The sequence below is a fragment of the Scardinius erythrophthalmus genome (assembly GCF_964197995.2).
Source record: "Scardinius erythrophthalmus genome assembly, chromosome: 19".
NCBI lineage: Eukaryota > Metazoa > Chordata > Actinopteri > Cypriniformes > Leuciscidae > Scardinius > Scardinius erythrophthalmus.
In genome coordinates this window covers 9,515,521-9,536,061 of record NC_138239.1, presented here as the reverse complement: position 1 = coordinate 9,536,061, position 20,541 = coordinate 9,515,521, and the positions used below count along the sequence as shown (strand labels likewise).

General features: G+C 35.8%; 1 protein-coding gene across 2 annotated transcripts in view; it reads right to left on the bottom strand.

Moving 5' to 3' along the window:
- Nucleotides 1-1,677: 1,677 nt before the first annotated feature.
- Nucleotides 1,678-20,541, bottom strand: part of dtnbb (dystrobrevin, beta b) — a gene marked incomplete at both ends in the record, with an annotated part of 35,889 nt that continues 17,025 nt past the window's right edge. The window contains 10 exons of one of the 2 annotated variants that reach the window (XM_081394095.1): nt 1,678-1,727; nt 2,916-2,969; nt 3,052-3,141; nt 3,522-3,681; nt 5,417-5,437; nt 5,600-5,696; nt 6,439-6,552; nt 6,762-6,847; nt 7,120-7,213; nt 13,938-14,012. In XM_081394095.1, coding sequence (XP_081250221.1) covers nt 1,678-1,727; nt 2,916-2,969; nt 3,052-3,141; nt 3,522-3,681; nt 5,417-5,437; nt 5,600-5,696; nt 6,439-6,552; nt 6,762-6,847; nt 7,120-7,213; nt 13,938-14,012 — 841 coding nt within the window. The remainder of the gene's footprint in view (nt 1,728-2,915; nt 2,970-3,051; nt 3,142-3,521; nt 3,682-5,416; nt 5,438-5,599; nt 5,697-6,438; nt 6,553-6,761; nt 6,848-7,119; nt 7,214-13,937; nt 14,013-20,541) is intronic. The other variant, XM_081394096.1, reaches the window with a different exon arrangement.

Genomic DNA, 20,541 nt, shown 5'->3' with positions numbered 1-20,541 from the left:
ATTCAAATGTTAGCAGTCATAAACAAAAGGTATTTTTTAAATAATGGTAATTACCTAACAAAGAACAAATCACGAGTATAATAAAGCCACATATGTATAATAATTAGAGAAATGTAATTATTGAACCTGAATTCCTTCTGATTCAAGTACAGTAAGTCGAATTCATTCAAGTCTTCCTCATGACAATAAAGCTTTAGACTCTTCTTAACACTGCAACACCATAGAAATTCTACTTTGGTAAATCATAATTATGACATAAAATGTCGAAATTATGACATAATTTTTGTATACTATTTGTGATTTTTCTTTGTCTTATGACAATAAAACATCATGATTTTGACTTTTTATCTCATAATTATAACAATTTCGATTCTCTGTCAATTTATTTTAATGTCAGTTTTGACTTGTCATAATTATGATTATTGCTTGTCACAATTTTGACTATTTATGTAATAATTTGAACTTTTTACCTTATAATTATGACTTTTGTCATCATTTCAGCTTTTATGTCAAACCTTTGACTTTTATATCATCATTTTGTTTCATGTTATAATTATTACTTTTCATTGCATAATTGTGACATCTCATAATTCAGACTTTTATCGCGTAATTATGATTTACCAAAGCTTTTTTCTTACGCGGCAGAAATGGGCTTCCGTACAATAGCGTTTCTGTTTCCCACCCTCAGCCATTCCATAAAGATTTTATGACCTGTGCTAATCTTTGACATTTGACCTTTGGGAGGGTCAAGGTAAATTCCACCAATTTGTTCACAAGTATTGCTACCGTGTTCCTCTCTCAACAGTCCCTGAGCACTTGTTTCATTTATTTCACACAAATATACACAATAACTGAACTCAATAAAGCTTTTGAAGTAACTTTTACACAGAGACGTGTGCGCTCAAAGATGGCTGGCAAAGCTGGTTTATGGATATACGGAATCCATCCGCATTCCATCAAAGTCTCCAGAAATACAGAGAGATACAAATGCGGTACTCTAAACTAAGAGGCAATACTGAAGCGCTAAAACAACGGCCACAACGACGGGCTAAACTTAACACAGAAGCAGAAATCCCAGACAAACGGCGAGCTCTACGAGACGTCCCTGATATATGGTGGTTCTGATGCGTGTGATGCAGAAGCAGCGGTTTGATGATCAGAGGACTATAAGGAGCGACGGAGCAGGCATAAATGTCGCATGCAGAGCAAATACAAGCCTTCTCCATCTATCCAGCAGAGCCACTCCATGCATTAAAACACAAAAATCATCACTAATTATACAAAAAAGCTTCCTGCGTGGGGAACATCTGGAAAAATAGCTACAGCTTATATCGATCTGAGTGAGTGACGTCATGAAGATGCACAGTGCGTTCGTTTCAGAGAGTAGTAATCACAAATTCATAAAGGTTTTTTAAGAAAGCACAAACAAGCCATTCTCATGGGTAACATGATAACAATGGGTTTATACAGATAGACATAGAGCTATATTTATATTTATTTATATATATATATATATATATATACTGTATATATTTATATACTTCCTAATAAATACAACTTGCTCTGTGCAAGATGTGATGAAGAGTTTTTTTTCACATAGTGAAACCCAGTTGGGGAAGAGCATGCATTTGTGCGAATGCCAGGGAGGTTTTGATGTCGCTGGTTTTTTCCTGGGGCTTAGAATGAAGGGGCGGATTGCCTTTTCCCAGAATGCTTCAGCGATGACACTGGACAAAACACAAATTTAAGGTTAGGGGCTCATGACGACGCCACAGCACATTACACATTAAACTTTGGCATTAAGCGCAGGACTAGTCAATGCTCTCAATTATACTTACATGAAATATTCTATATTCTTTTACTCTGACTCAGCTAGAAGAAAGAAAAGAGGCCTTAATCAAAAAATTGCTAAAAATTGTGTATGTTTAATCCCTTTAAAAATAACTAAGGATGCACCGATATTAAAATGTAACTCTTTACCGTATGTCCGATAATTCAGATTTATACTCTTTTTTACGGCTTTGTCTATATAAATTAAAACTAAAATGCTAAAAACTCATTTTTTTTTAAACTGTTGCAACTCAAGTAAATACATTTAATTCTTTAAAAAAAAATCTCTTATGCTCACCAAGGCTGCATTTATTTGATCAAAATACAGTAAAAACAGCAATTTTGTGAATTTTTAAATGAACCGTTTTCTATTTTAATATATTTTCAAATGTAATTGATTCCTGTGATGGCAAAGCTGAATTTTCAGCATCATTACTCCAGTCTTCAGAAATCATTCTAATATGCTGATTTGGTGCTCAAGAAAAAAATATCTATATTATCACAGTTGAAAACAGTTGTGCTGCTTAATCGTTTTGTAGAAACTATGATACATGTATTTTTCAGGGTTCTTTGATGAATAGAAAGAACAGCAAATGAACAGCATTTATTTGAAATAGAAATCCTTTGTAACTTAAGAAGTGTCTTTACTGTCACTTTTGATCAATTTAATGTGCCCTTGCTGAATAAAAGTAGTAATTTCTTTTAAAAAGTAGAAAAATCTTACTGACCCCAAACATTTGAATGGTAGGCTATGCAAAATTGAAAAAAATAAAAATATATATATTAAATCTCCACACTGTAAAAAAAAAAAAAAAAAAATGTTGCTGCAATTAGTTAACAACTTAAATATCCAACTTAACTAAAGTTAACTAAACTTAATATTTTAAGTCAAGCACAAATACATAGTTTAAGTCGAAACAACACATTATTTCTCATTCTAATGTTGATATGTTGCTGATATATTGTGCATCCCTATAAATAATAGCTTGGTAGCTTATGGAAGACAAATTATATCAGCTTTTATTCTAAGAGAACATAAGTAAAGGAATAAGGGTGAAATGGCAAACAAGGCCTTTGGGACTCACCCTTCTCCCTTCCATTTCGCAAATTCTCCTCTTCATCCTCCAGACCGTCATCCACTGTTAGATTTAGGCAAACGTTAGTTACCACAGAAATCATGAAGTATGTACTTAGAGGACAGAAGCAAGTTTACAAGAGTACCTGAGTGAAGTTCTTTCACTAGTGACGACATAGTGTTTGTGATTGAGTCTGCAGCCACCAAAAGATCATTACGGAGATTTCTTGGTACACCTGGAAGAAAGAAGATGATTTTCAGATCACAATAACCAAAGCTAAAAAGAAAGATATCAACAAAAAAATGTATTTAGTGATTTAAAATTTCAGTCTATTCCTCACTCAGAGCTATCATGTGGCATTAGAAGACTCGAAATATAGTCAATATTATAGTTGTATAGAATACCTTTATGGTACATCTTGTCCTTCTTAAAGATTGAAAGTATCCAGTAAAGATTGTCCCAGTATCCATCTACTTTTAATTGTATAGGAAAGATCAGCTTTGACATTCTTCTAAATATCTCCTATACATCTCCTTTACATCTCCTAAACATCTCCTAAACATCTCCTTTTGTGTGGATGATCATGTATGTTAATGAAAGCATCAGACATCTCACCCTGAGAGAAGGCATCCAGCACGTCATCTCCGACCCCTGCCAGGCAGTCCTGCGGTGTGTGTGTGGGGGTTGAGCCGGCCGAGGTGGAGCGGATGGGCATAGGCATGGTGCAACTGGCACTGTGGCTGGGCGATGAGTGGGGCGAACTCCCCGTCTGAGACTGTAGGAGGGGGGTGAGGGAAGAGAACACAAAAATTTCACTAGATGTGTAACAACCTGAACCTCCATTGGTCCCTCGCTCCCCAAGAAACACTGGTAAAAAGCTTCTACTGCAGACATGGCTATAGATATCAGATCTATTTCTTAAGGTTGTCTCCATGTAGTGCATTCTCTGTGCGTCTTTGGCCTGAGAGCTCACTGAGCAGCATGCAAGTGCCATCAGAGGAGCAAAAGGCTGGTGGAAAAGGGCCGCACTGTCTCACAGATTGATGCTGAGCCCAAGGCCTGTGGCCCAGTGCCAGGCAGCAGATGGCTGGCCAGACTGCAGTCACATTAGACGTGAGGTGCTTAGCCTTGATGAAAGGAGAGCAGGTCTCTGATATTTGGCAAGAAGACATGCGGCTCGTGGTCCCTCCCTGGGTCACAGGAACAAAGCAGCAGGACTTGACTGGAAATGGGAGCTTCATGTCCCCGTTATGAAGAGCAGACGTGATAGAGATCGGCCAGAGATACAGTCTGCGATAAGCTCACAAGATATCCATGCTTTATTCTCATTAGGCAACTTTCACTTATCAATCATTTTGTAGTAGTAAAGTATTGAACAGTCTCTGTTAAAGAAATAACATTTCTGTGATCATTTACTCATCCTTATGTCATTCCAAACCTATATGACTTACTTTGTTTTGTGGAACACAATGGACTGACACGCCAACAACAACAAAAAGATTAAAAGTTTATGAAAGAACCACTATAAAAATTCTGGCCGATAATTATTTTCATGTTATAGCTAAATACCGCTGAATGTCTGATATTAAAATTCTATACTGTTTTGTCTAAATAAATGTAAAACAAAACACTAAACAACTGAAATCAATCATTTTAAATGCTGAAAGTGTATTTAGGCATCACAACATTAAAATGTACAGTCTTAAATATGCAAATTTATTATATTTACAATTTCAAGATTACATAAAAAAATAGTAAATTCTGAGTAAATATTTTGTAAGCATTAATTTCAGCAATTTTATATATTTATAAACTGTATTTATATATTTTATAAGTCAATATAATATAATATAATATAATCATTTTAAACACTGTAAGTGAATTCAGGCTTTATAATGTACAGTGTTATAAATGCATATTTATTTTGAGATTTGCTAAAGGTTTCACTACAAGATTACAGTTGATTGTAATACAGTCAAAAGTCTCAAAGATATTATACACAAAGATAAGACATATAATATATATATATATATATATATATATATATATATATATATATATATATATATATATATATAAATATAATGTATGCACTAAATAGTAGTGTATACTATTTTTTTTTTTAAAGATTAACTGTAAGTGAATGTTAGATGATGGCAAAGTCATATGAGTCATACGGACTAATGTCATTCATAGTATTTTTGTTGCTTTTTTTTTTTTGTCCCGTTCACTTTCATTGTATGGAAAAGAGCATCCTGAACATTCTAATATCTCATTTTGTGTTCCATGGAAGAAAGAAAATCAGGGTGAGTAAATGATGACAGAACATTTTCTTTTTGTCAGTGATCCTCTCTGTTTTCAGCGCTGTGCAACCCATCAATCTTTTACCTGTTAACTTTATGAAAATGTCTGCGTTTTGCCATACACAATACATAAGTTAGCTCAAACCTTTGCAGCTGTGACCCAGTGTTTACTCCAGAATGTTTGAGCTGTAGTAAAGGAACACTTACTGCCTGTTTCTGCTCTTCATCCTGTCAGCCAGAAGATGAGAGATGATAGTGAGTGAAAGCAGACACGCCAAAGACAGAGGTGGTGGAGAGAAAAAAAGTGAGTATAGAATGAGAAAATAAATGATGTTGTCATACATGCCATGGGAAATGAAGAGCCAAATTTTTGTCCAACAAGTATCGTACCTTCAGCAGCCTCATGAGACCTTCCAGCTGGACCATCAGTTCTCTCCTGCTCTCCTGCAGGGCCGACATGCGCCTCTCCAACTCGTCTTTTCTGTGTCTGAACAAAATGACAAACAAAATGAATAAATGACTCACCGTGTGAATCATAAAAATCAATGACTGCCAAATATATAACTTAAAGGTCACATATGATGGAAAACAGGATTTTCTTGAAATGAAAAGCTCCTTGTACTGTTCATAACGCAAATCTCCCTCCACAACCTACTCATTCACTTTATGAAAACTAAGTGGGAAAAATGGGTCATGGTAAAACGCGATTGAATCCAAAACCATGAGTATAGAGGTTATTTGCATACACTATTCTTAAAGCTGCAGTAGAAAAAAAAAACAGCCTTATATGGCTCAAAAAGACAGTGGAAAACGGTCATGTAAAATTAACAATGGGACAAAAGTGTAGAAATATGACCCCTTTTTGGTCTTTTAAATCTGCTCAGATATACACATAATGTGGTTAAATCTCCATTAAACTAATACAAAGAGGGAAAAATCAGCACATAATGGAAATGAAAATGTGCCCATTCACTCGTCTCATTAAACTAACATATTATTAAGGAAACTACCGTCATTTGGCTCCTACATGCCCTCTGGTGCCCATAAAAGGTACTCCGTTTAAATAACTAAAGGGAGCAAAATCCCACACAGTCAATTTAAAATTGGTTAAGTTCCCAACAATCTCAAACGTTCTGAAATGCTCTGGCTAACTCTGATTAACACTATATCCGTTGTGTTATTTTTCGTGCATGCGTGTATAAAGCCTATGTGTAATTGTGTTTGTGTACCGTAGCAGTCGTAGCTCTGCCAGTAGAGTGGGGTTCTGCTGGGCTTTTTCAGGGGTGGGTTGAGAAGCCTGTTCATGTTCTAGACGTAGGCGCTGGATTTCTTGCAGGATCTCCCTACATACACATCGCACACAAAAAACAGCACTTACTGAATGCACTCAATTCATGTTCATTATTCTTTTATGGGATGGTAAATATGAATACATAATGAGTTACTTTTAAAAGAGCATTTAATAACGGTAACAAACAAGCATAGAGTAAAAGCTCTGACTCCATATGGGAATTTAGAGATCTGTAAAACATCCAACCGTTCAAAAACCCACCTGTTTTTATTCTCTAATTCTGCGATGAGCTGCCTCTGTTGCTTATTAGCATCAAAGTTGAAACTCAGATCAGTTGGAGGGCATTGCTGAAAGACAAAATAATTAGAGATGTGTATTACGAATTATGCACAAAACTAATTAGAAAGATGCTGTTAAATGAAGGCATCGAGTTATAGGTGCATATCAGCCAGATGTACAGTAAAAAGAATACCACTAAACATGCAGTTGATTTTCAATAAATTCCACTCAATGAAACAAATGTGTACTCGTGTGGAAATTTCATTAACAAGACGTTCTCCCCCGCCCCTGTAACGTATGGAGAGGTGTAATTTGAGTGTGTTTGTGAACTGAATCTCACAGTGGAGTTGCTGGCCTCCGCCGCCAGACGAGCGGCGTATCGAGCGATGAGACGGTGTTCTTCATCCAGTCTGCTGGGACTCTCAAGGGTGCTACTGTCCACACACAGAGAGAGAGAATAAGAAGAAATACATACAGCAGGAACAAGAGAGTGGTGAAGCATGAGACAGATGAGAGCAGATGTGAATTCCAGACATCAACGTGAGTAATGAAACTTCTGAGATGATAGAGGACCATCAGGAAAAGGTTTATGAGAAGCTACTCTGAAACTGTGCTTATTGATATAATATAATATAATATAATATAATATAATATAATATAATATAATATAATATAATATAATATAATATAATATAATATAATATAATATAATATAATATAATATAATATAATATATATTATATCCTTTTTTACATTTTCGTGGTAAAAATATGCATTTATATGCATTTATTATACACAGTCAAGATCAATTATATTATATTATATTATATTATATTATATTATATTATATTATATTATATTATATTATATTATATTATATTATATTATATTATATTATATTATATTATATTATAATTACTACTACAGTTACTCAATCTACAGGTCATGATACATACAATTTATATATAAAACAATATTACATTTTATTAATATAATATGATATAATCAATATAATAAATACATCTTTTTTAAATTTTGAGAAGTTTCAGCAATTTTATATACAGTAGTCAACAAAGTTGTCCTAAGACAAGAACGGGTATTGTTCAAAATTTGTGTAAAACTTCGATGAAAGGTTTTGATCCACTTCAAATGTTGACTACTGTACATTTATTATACATAAAAGTCAAGATATAATATAATATTTATACAATATATAAATATAATACAATATTTTTAGTACATTTCGAGCACATTTTGTCAGTTTGTCTGGATAGAATACAGACATGTGCAGTGGATGCATAGGCTCTGGAGGTGTGTCTGGGTCTTATGTTATAGGGTCTGGCATATGGCAGGAGCAGATGATGGAGCATATGTTTTTCTTCCTCATTAAGTGCTCTACAATTAGGAGTGAATCACGTGCGTATGTGTGAATATGTGTGTGTTCTGGCAGTTAGATACCACACACACAAACACACACTCATGAAAATGCACACGCCACATTCATCAATCAAAAGTAACACAAATATTATATTAGTCTGATAATACAGCAGGATAATAAATGAGTTGCATGGAGCTTTACTGCTGTGTCAGTCCCTGTGACCTGCCTGAACTCTCACTGTCTCAGGGGAGTGATTCATTAGGAGGGTTGTTTCGATGCCAGACGTTTCGCAGACAGACATGGTGTTTATAATAATCAGTGTCACGCTGAGAATTATCCACTGGAATCCACTTATTGATATGGCACCCTGGCAACGACTGTTAGGCCCTTATATTGACACTTAAAGGTGCACTATGTAATTTGTCCTCATTAAAAAGCTATACACAAAGAAATGAAGAGCACTTTTGGCAAATATGTTTAAAATGATGGGCACTCATTCGAGATATGAATGGACTAGAAAAAAAAAACCTCACTGGGCAGAAAAGGCTGTCTGTGAATAACCTTTACATGCAAATATCCTCAAATAAGAACCCAGATCACCTGATAATTGTGGACTCTTGCAAAACAGTTTAACATGGTTATTTTATAGTCTGTAAATCAAAATCTGTTTATATTTTCAAAATCAAATTAATTGTTTATTTGTACTTTTGTCAGTTAAAGGCTAAAGACCATTAACAAATCACAGATTTTTGATTTTATTACATTTTACAAAATGTCCCAACTTTTCTGGATTTGGGGTTGTAATGATGAACAGAATCTAAATTTTATAGACAGAACATAACAATAGTCCCATGTGTGTGATCCACCAGCCACACAATGAGACAAAGTGAAAGAAATCAAATGGAGCATTAAAGTTTGGTGGCATGCTTATTTAATACAATCCAAAAAAAGAGAAAATACTGTCAAAAACAATTCAAAGCACCACAACTTTACTGCCTTTACAAATTTATGTAGTGACAGTGTGAACGTCAGGCATTCATATTAAATATTAACCAATAATCTACTTCATATAGTTATTCGTTTGTCAAAAGAATAGTGTACATTGAAAAGTCATAGAAGTCTTAATGGCGCATTCAATTCTAAGGGTCAAAGAGAGGGTAGGCGACGGCAAAAAGAACCAAACCATAATATTTTGCATTCTAAATGACCTGACGGAATTTTTTATTTTTATAAAAAAGTATACCCTGACTCCATCAAATGCAAAAGTCAATAAAGGACACGGAGAGCATATCAGCACTCTCTGTAGAGCTAGACTGAGAAGCGAGTCTATGATTTCATATCCAGTGGCAGGTGGTCAATACTCACTTAACTTCAAATTAAAAACTCATTCGGAGCAAATGGAAAATGATATTTCTGTTCTGGCAGCAAGGCTGGCCATGACCCAGCGGACGATAAATTCTACGCAAGGCCACTTGTCCTTGAAAGCCCAACCCGGTAAATGAACGTGTGCTGGAGAGGGTGCACCGTCAGCAGAGAGACTCGAGATTATTGTCCCGCCTACAGCTTTGATGTCCCAACAAGGCCATGCAATTACACCCAAACTGAGCTAGAGAGAGAAGGAAAAACTTCTTATGGAAGTTCAAGGCCCAAAAGTTTAACACAAAGTCTTGTTGTTGATGTTTTGAGAAGTAAGGGAGATCAAGGGCTGTTGTCACTTTTTTTTTTTTTACATTTTCAACTTTCTTTAGAGTGTAATGTTGCTCTTTGAGCATGCAAAAGGCCTGCAAAGTTACACAACACAGTCACTCCAAAGGGAGTTTTATTCTCCATTTCAGTGAGCAGCGCTGACTCTGAACTCCTTCAAACGCCTCGATTGCAGTCTTGTGTTTTCTTCTAGGAATGTACACATCGCAATATTCCTCATTTAAATAATTCCCACAATACGTGAAAAAAAAAAAAAAAAAAAAGTTGTCACCATGTCCGGCTCTAACTAGGTCACGGTAGGGGCGTTACATTTCCGAAACAAGCTCGAAGCGGCTAACCAATCACAATACACTGGTCCATACACTGGCCAATCAGAGCACACTAAGCTTTTCGGAAGGAGGGGCTTCATAGAGGCTGGAACTAAACAGAGCGTTACTGACAGACTGGGAAGGGAGTGCTGAAAAAATGTAAATAAAATATGTGAACATTCAAGCATGAAAACCTCTTCTAGTAGACCCCAAAAACAAAACTTTGTAAAAGGGCATAATATGTCCCCTTTAAAACTATTTGCCACCCTTAGATATAAAAATATATGCCAATAGTAAAAGTACAATAACATTTTTTATTATTCTACTGAATTTAAAACGAGAAATCAAGGCGTTACAATCTCCTGTTACGGTTATGGGCAACTGTAACACTATCATATCATTAACAGCTTACTTGCAAAACAAAAATATGATTTTAATTGATATTAATAATAAAGAATCATTGTCAGTCTCATACAATAGTAATTATATAGCTGGATTTTATAACCTGCATTTTTTTATCCTAAAATCCTTAAATGCATGAATTTTCTAATGAGTCCAAAATAGGTCAGAACAGTATTTAATGAAATACCATTCATTACATATTTTTAATATTTGTTCATTCTTTTTTTTTTTTTTTTTTTTTTGTGGAAAGAAAAACTTATTTTTCTCATGCAGAGAGAAAACGTTTCTGTGCATGTTACAGTTGCCCTTGGTCTTGAAAATATATTAAATTATATTTATATATTAAATGAATGCTGTTATTTTGAACTTTCTGGAGGAAAAAATGTGTTTCCACAAAAATATAAAGCAACACAACTGTTTTCAACATTGATGATAAAAAGAAAATTTTTTTGAGCAGTAAATCAGCATATTACAATGATTTATAAAGGATCATGTGACACTGAAAATATAGCTTTGCATAAATTGTATTTTATAACATATTATGGAAAACAACAATTAATTTAAATTGTAATATTCTACAAAATTTTAACGTTTACTACATTACTGATCAAATGTCCTTAGTGAGCATAAGAAACTTCTTTAAAAAACGATAAAAAAAAAATCTTACTGTCCCCAAACTTTTACATTTTTTGATAGTTCTTTAGTAATTAATAAGCAACACTTCCTTAATGTGGAACAAAATAGGGGTAACATTTTAGTTTATGGTCCAATTCTCACTATAAACTAGTTGTTATTACATGTAGCACGCATATTACTAGGATATTGGCTATTTCTTAAAACTTATAAAGCACATATTAATGCCTTATTCTGCACAACCATATTCTACATCCCTTAATCCTACACAGTACCTAAACTTAACAACTACCTTACTAACTATTAATAAGCAGTAATTGGGAGTTTACTGAGGCAAAAGTCTTAGTTAATAGTTAATAGGGAGAACTGAACCCTAATCTAAAGTGTGACCATAAGTAACTAGAATCGTGAAATTTTAATCTTGGTATAAAATGATATACTAACTATACTATTATTCACTAACCGTCCACAATCCAACTTAACCTGTTGATAAATGGACCGACCGTCTGTCTGATAGTCTGCCGTATCCTCCATATAACAAACCAATTAAAACGGACCTGAAAGATCGGGAATTGCATTCATTACAGATTTTGTTGATGCATTTGCAGCATTACCTGATTTACATAATTCCTTTAGTAAATGAATTGCTAAAACAATGCAGATAGCACCTGCAAATAAACTACCTCAGGATAACCTTGGGCTGTAACCCAGACTGAGATGCACCAAGGGTTCACAGGCAGCAGCCAATTTCTCGATTGAATGCTTTTAGTCTTCTGTGTAATTTCACTGGCATTGGTATCGACTACTAAAAATCATCACGACACTAACAAATGTAATCAACTGTGGCGGGTTGAACGCAACATAATTACATAAGAATGCTAAGGAGCACTCCTTGTGTCCCTAACATCTCCATTTTGGCAGACTCCAGTAAACAAGACTCGAGACGAGAATTAAGTGAATTATAATTCTGCATAAATTGTTGGCGCCCCAGGCATTGCCAGCACTTGACATCCTACTCGCATAGACAGCGTGTTGTAACGTAAGATTGAGATATTGGGTGAAAGGTTCAAGCAGAGAGACTGACAGTCTGTGTCTTTGATTTCATAAGCGGTGGCACGTTATTGATGGAAGCGCAGATGAAACTAACATGTACAATCTCCCTCGACCACAGGCCTCATTTAAATGCGTAACGTCTCCGATCGCCCGAGGTTAAAGAGTCGAGTAGAGTCAGCTCCTTTTAAACTGAATATGATCATCTTTACGGTGAGGGACTTCATTTAGGGTGAAGTGTTTACCAGTGCACTAGTCCTGCCTTGATGCTGGGCTATATTTAGAGCAGAATAAACAATAAGCCAACCTCTCTCTGTGCAAAACATGTCACATCTGGTCCATATATCGTTGCTCCGAGACTCTATAAGTATTTTAGTATTCACCTGATATTCAGTACTGTCAGTGGCCTGACACAATGACAACAAATGCAACGGCTTACCTTATAATATGTGTTCAAACGAAGGCGGACGGCACGAGAAATCCTGTGAGAAACAGGCTGCTTTGGCAGCGGCTGTAAATAAATGGGGAATGGTGGATCATAAAGACTGAGATTGAATTTTCAGCTGATGTAAATGTTTGCGCCGGAGCTCACCAGTGTAATAAAATACAAAATGTTGCGCAATAAACCAAGGGTTTCTGAAAAGTATGTTTTTCAAACAAATTTATCAAACCAGGGTGCGATACTTTGGGATTTATTTATAAGCTCAAAAAGTAGAGCATGGCACTAGAAATGCCAAGGTCATGGGTTCAATTGCCAGGGAATGCATGAATAAAATATGATAAAAATTGATATATCTTGAATGCAATACAAGTCGCTTATTTTGAAGAAATTTGGTAACCAATCAGTTTTGGTTGCCTTTGACTTCCATTGTATGGACATTTTATGTTAAGTCTCTCATGCAGTTGTGGAACGACAAGGAGGGCACTGGAGTAAATGATGACAAAATGTTCATTTTTGTGTGAACAATGGCTGGGAAAATTTCAATGTTAAAACTTTGAAACTTCCGAAACTTAAATTTCACACTATTCCTCAAGAAGGTTTCATATGGCTCGAGACGATGGGTCAAATTGACTACTTTTTACCACTTTTTTGAGAATTGGAATGGAATTGAGCAGCATGAACACTCTACCTAAACTCTCTTTTTGTGTTCTATTGAAAAATTCAAGTCCTACAGATCTGGAAAGACATGAGCGTGAATATTTAATAACAGAAAACTTCACAATGCCGGAAAGACAAGTGTTAACTGACTGCAAGCAGAGGCATTTGTCTTGGGACCCTGGCCATGTGTCAACAGCACAAAACAGAAAAAGCCATTCTGACCAACTCTCTATTTACAAGATAAGGCTCTCGCTCCATGAGAGTTTATCTTCCGGATCACCTTTGGGCTGCAGCCCAGCTCAGGAAGCGCAGAGGCTTCGGAGACAGCAGGCCAATTTCTCGATTCAATGCTTTTAGTCATCTGGCTTTGAAAGGCAAACATTCAACCTAATTCTGCAGCGATGCAATAAACATTGAAACAGTCCGCCCAGAGAAAGATGCTACAATCTTCTACTCATCCGCACGCAGCATAATATCAAAACAAGCTATTTTACATAACAGGCTTAAGTGGGGGAGCTTGAAAAACACACACACACACACACACACACTCAGCATGCAGACTGAAGCCTGTATGGAACGCTTACCTTTTTGAAGGCGTGGGCGTCCCGGGGGAAATGAGAACGGTATCGTTCATGTTGTTGGCCACTGGCCTCAGCTGACTGCAAAATTATAGAGTTTGAGTCAAGCATAGCCACAAACTTATGCCGCTCTAAGCTCTCCAAACGCGCAAGGGGACATCAAACCGCTCTAAGAAGTCATGTTATTTTTGAAGTACACCGTTTGAGAGCACGTTAAACTTCCTCGTCATAATCGCCTTCAAGATGCACACACGTTTTAATTTAATGCTATTTGCCCAAACTTAATTAAGTTAACGAGAGGACAAAAGGGTTTAGAGGAATTCTAATTAAAGCTGAAGGAATCCGAGAAGGTTGGGAGAAACAGGAGGGGGTGACATTGCAGAAGGTAATTTGTGTGAGTAAACAGTGCCACGGGATCCATCTGGACTCGATACCCGCCAGTCCTGATGTACACACATGATAGATCAGATCACTTCCTTTCATTTCATAAGATTTCAAGAAGTTTCAAAATATTGACATTAAAAACCATTTTGTCGACACACTCTCATCGCAATTCGAAGCTATTTTATGTTTTGGTGAATTTGTGGTTAATTTGCGTAAATTTGCACACTTTCGTAAGATCTGCTTACATTCCACTGATGGTTAGGTTTAGGTGGACCTTCATGCTTACATTTCTTTTTCTAAAAATCATACATTTCCATCACATTGTACGAATTCATACGAAATCACCACTTCTTAAAATGGTTACGCTTTCTCATGAGATTCGGAAGGCTTTTGCACATACAAAAACAGACCTACTGAAACGTCCCTTCCTTATATCAGTCACTAGTCTCTTATGTTTATTTTTTTGACTGATTAATATTTAGGATTTTCCCTAAATATGCCCACAAGGTCATTTGTGACTACTAATATATAGGGATTTAAGAAAAAAAGGTGTTAAAATACACACAACCAATTCCTGATTAAGCACAACAAAAACAAAACATCTATATTCACTATAGAACTTTCCAGAACTTTTTAAGGATTTTTTACTTTTTCCGAGCCTGTAACCCACAATTTTAAAATTCCTTGATATTTCCAGGTTTTCCATGACTGTGGGAACCCTGCTCATATTGAAGACGTTTGTTTAGTGCAATCCAAAATACAATCTCTTCAAATGAAACGAAGCATCCAAAGGATTCTTAGTTCAGTCGATCAGAGGGTCGGTGCATTTGTATTACTGAGACGTCCTAATGTTAATGTGCCCTGAGGCTGCTAGCGTCATGTCACTCGACTCGTGGAACACCGTATTTCAACTGGAACATCCTTCTGAGACCTTGAATGAAATAGTTACCAGCATCGAGCAAAAGTGATCCAACACATGGCAAGAAAATCATGCTAGACATTTACTATAACTGCAAGTTAAAAATACAAAAGTCTCCTTCTTTATTTTTAAAGCTCTTCTGTTCAATGCAATTACTCACTCACCCTCCCGCAAGGCAAAGAGTGTCCGTCTATGAAGTGGCGAGACGCAAGCGGTGACCGCTCTGTCCAGCTGCCTGTCCTGTTCTGTGCTCAACTGAAGGAGCATCTCAATGCACAACACTGCTGCTGTCTCCAAGGAAACCTGACAGTCACGTGACACGGTGACGATCCAGACACACTCTTAATCGCTCCTCTTCTCTCTCTCTCCCCCCGGCTCCACCGTTTAGACGCACACACTTTCTGCCACTCACAAATAGATGCCATATTCTTCCCTAAGAACATTTACATTTCTCCAATCTTTATTTCCAGCCACCCACATTAGTCATTATACAAAACAATCCCTCTTTTCCAGAAGAGAGCTTCATTTACAACACAATTCCTATACAGAGCGTTGCCTACACAGCAACAATAGTCTCATACTTAAAGTGCAAAACTACATATTTTCAAAATTGACTGGTTGGCAGTTTGTCTGACTAATATAATGAGGCTGGTTTAGACATATGTTTCATACATTTGATAATATTTTCAAGCCTTTCCCAGACAATCACAAAGTGAAAACTGATGCGATACTCCAATGCCATTTAGTTGTGTGTCAATAACTGTTATTATCTACGCCGTGGAAAGAAATGTTAACAAATTGGACAGACGCTAAATGGCACAACTGTTTAAAGGTCATTTACGGCATATGACAGAATTTTGACGCTGATGTGTGAATGGAAGCAATATGGATAAAAGACGGAAAAGCCATTGTGTGTGTGAATGGCGCATGTGGTACATTCACTGCCACTGGACAAATTAATCTAGCATATTTACTGATATAATGGGTTTTGTGTGTAAACATGGCTGGTAGAAATTTTGTTTTGGAAGAAATTTGTTCCAAAACCAGTGGTTTGAAGGAATTAATTTTGATAGTTGTCAGCGTCCGTTACTGAGGTAAAAATATATATTTTTTTATTAATTTAAAATATTAATTGAATTATACATCAACTGAACTATAAATAATTTATACATCTAAAATTAATAGCGAGTAGAAAAAACATCAAAGGGAACATTGAAGAGAATTTACAATAATATTTGTATAATATTTTAATATAATAAAAAGTAACATTTTGGTTTGACTTGATGAAATGAAATGTACAAATTATATTAAAATCAAATAAATAAAAAAACTTAAATAATTTAACTGAAAACTAATTTTATACTGTATAGATGTGACATATGTAAATATAATTATATGAAACTAATTTTAAAAACCTAAATGGATTTTTTTTTCTGTAATATTACTTTTATTCTCACACAGTGTACATAAATATATAAAACTTTATATTTTAGGGAGGAAAGAGTTGCAAGGGGATCTTTCACCGCGATTTCAACTGAAGGGGACCACAGCAAAAACCTGCACCGGCCCCAGATACCCAATAATTATGAAAAGGTAACAAACAGATGCCACCCCATCACTTCAGTCACTGTATCTGGACTCTTCAGCTCTCATTTGAACCACATAAGCCACATTTCAGCTAATCTCCAACCACTCAAATTCATCAAGCAGATCAAACCAGGATGAAACCGTCTTCTAAACTATGATTAGCAAACTTCGCTGGATTCAAAGCCAGAGACGGACGAGTCTTAGATGTCAGACGTGCTACGAATGTAGATTTATTCACTCATCTGATGTCCTGCCCACAGCAGAGGGGGAGGCAAAAATCACACTCACGTCTTTTTTATGAGGTCAAATGAATTACATCAAGGGCCGTTCACAGCCACTCTTCTCCTCTGGTTAATTACAATGAAGTGAGTACTTTCACAGAGCCTGAGCTGGAGAAATATGGAGCATCTAATATCCCGTCTCTGCTGAAAGTTATCAATGCATGACCTGCCAGTTCCAGCCTGTTTATGCCTCTGGTTCTGGGACCATGGCGCACATCTGCAGTGAAACATCAGTGTTTTATGACCTTGGCTGTTTATTACAGTCACTGTCTATTTCAGCTGCATTAATTCATACTGATTAAACAAATAAAAGAAAGAGGAATGGTGTATGCACATTGACCTTAATGACTTTCTTCATTCTTGGCCTTGTTTTGCTTGTGCATCAGTGCAAACTTGCAATATTGTGCTCTAGTGTGTAATTAGTTGTGAATGATCATTTTTGGTCTCAAACTAATTCATAGTTCAAAAGTGATCAATTGTATTGGGGTCAATGGCATCTTAAAAAAAAAAAAAAGTTTTTTTTTTCTTTCAAATATCAATTCCTAAACATCAATACATTTTTGGGGAGGCCCAACACATGACATTGGCTTGCCAGACTGAAGTTTTACCACATAAATACTGTAATATTAATTGTATTTTCACATTCTTAATATTATTCACATATAGCAAAAATTATTAATAATTAATTATTGATTGATTACGCCACACTGTTTAAGATTTTAGAAGAATTTCATTTATTTAATAAGTCATTTTTCTTCATTATGATATCAGGACAGTTGTATCACTTATCAACTTGTCAAAAATACCAAAATGACTTTTAATTCATAAACTAAGAATATTTTCTTCATAGAAGAGGTGTAATCGAGACGTTTTATGTATGGGTTGCATTTTTTAATTGATCAATAGATCTGAGCAAAAAAAAAAAGAGTGCCATAGACCCATTTAACATTACATACAACCCACGGATATTCTGTTGACGGTTCAAGAAAACGATATGCTTTGCGCCATTTTGTTTCATTTATATTCACTGCAAATTAGTCAGAGACATCTGTCCCTGCCTACGGTTCAGCATGTCCTAAAGAACTCTGAAAGGCTTGCCTTCATATGCCATCAGCTGTCAGAAAAACAACATTCCAGTAGGTCATCAGAGAAATTTATCTCACTTAAAAAACAACAACAACAAGGCTGTCACAGAGTTCCTGTGTCTGTTTGATCAAGCAGACATGATTCTCTCTGTTCTGACCAATCAGAAGCAGGCAGCCTGCAGCTTGTGACAGTGGGATGTGGAGGATCATGTTGATGGATGTCATATTGAGGTCAAAGCCAACATGAACACTATGCTGACCAATTGTGAGGGGCAGTAACACTGATCTGCCAACTGCCCACAGTACAAGAGATGGTCATAACGGGGCGGAGCTTTCATGATAATAGAGAATCATAATAATAGTGTAATAATTAGGTTAAAGAAATTTGAATAAATTACAATTTAAAAAATCCAAAATAAAAAATCAGCCAGAGGGAGTTACATCCCAGAGTAACTTACAACGACCACCAAGGAAACCTAAAATGACAAATGGGACACCCTGCGGACTTGTGGACATACAGTGCTATGCATAAGTTTAGACACCCATGCTAAAGTTGACTAAAAAGAGGAATAAAAAATCATCTTTTGGAAATTGAACTTAATGCCTTAATTAAAAAAATTAGGAAAAATCCAACCTTTAAGGACACCAATTTTCTTTGTGAATGAATAATGTATCGTAAATAAATAAATGTTCTTCCTTAAAATACAGGGTGCATAGGTTTGGACACCCCTATGTTAAATTCCCATAGAGGCAGGCAGATTTTTATTTTTAAGTATTTTTTTTATTTTTATTTTAGGATACTATGCATCCTGATAAAGTTCCCTTGGCCTTTGGAATTAAAATAGCCCCACATCATCACATAGCCTTCACCATACCTAGAGATTGGCATGGGGTACTTTCCATAAGATCATCTCTCAATGCAAATCAAACTAGCTATTAGGCTAACTGAAATAAAACCATGCCAATCTCTAGGTATGGTGAAGGCTATGTGATGATGTGTGGCTATTTTAATTCCAAAGGCCAAGGGAACTTTATCAGGATGCATAGTATCCTGGATCCATGAAGTAACTGGCCTTTAAAAATAAAAATCTGCCTGCCTCTATGGGAATTTAACATAGGGGTGTCCAAACTTATGCACCCTGTATTTTAAGGAAGAACATTTATTTATTTACGATACATTATTCATTCACAAAGAAAATTGGTGTCCTTAACGGTTGGATTTTTCCTAATTTTTTAAATTAAGGCATTAAGTTCAGTTTCCAAAAGATGATTTTTTATTCCTCTTTTTAGTCAACTTTAGTATGGGTGTCTAAACTTATGCATAGCACTGTAAAAGACACATCCACATGCCATTGCATGCATATGCCATTGTAAGTCCACAAGATTGCAAGTGCACATGAAGTGTGTCATTTGGGACAGGGTCATAGAGTGGCGTATGGGTGACGTATTTTTATAGGCCAACCTGGAAGTTTGCATCACACTGATTCCCTCGACAAAAACCCAATAGGATTTTCCATTGGCTTTTGGATTATTGCAGAAAATAAGGTCTGTGACTAACAAAAGCTTACGATTCTTCACAAATGAACACATCTTTTATGAATTTTGAAGAGTAAATACAATAGGCAGAAGTCAAAAGCTAATGTAGGCTTTAATCAAACTACACCAGTCACATGACTTCAACGTCACCATCACTAAGTTTCTGACAACTCTTTCAGTCTTCGTTAAAAAAAAGAAAAACAATGAAAGTTCGAGAAATAATAGTTACACAACACCATAAACCTAATTTCAAACATTTAACCAAAAACACATTAAAAACACATTGACTTTGGGACGATGGAAACGGAAGTGCTAAAATGCTCACTCGTTTCCAGGCTTTAGCCAACAAAAATACGTCATCCCTGCACTATTACGTAGGTTTGTTGTACATATCACAGCAGTTCGGAAATGAAATGTCCTGTGAGTGGCGCTATAATGCGCTGTTGCATGTGAAAATAATGTGCCACCACTAAACCCAACCTATAAACCTATTTGACCGACTCGAGTTTCATGGGACTCTGAGTGCTCCACATTGCAAGTGCAATGCTGTACCAGGTGAGCTATCGAGCAAGTTTACTATAAAATAAATCTACCCCAGTAATCATAATATGTGTGAAAAGGAATATTTTTTTTTTTGCCATTTAACTGCCTCTAGTGTTCATTTCAGTGAATTATATGTATAGATATGTTTTTGGAGCAAAAATGTATAGGTAGAGGCATGTGTTTCCAATGAGTCTAGGTTGGTAATACAGTATGTGCATTGCCAAGTATAACTAATAATATTACATGACAACACTGATAAGAGTTATCACAACAGA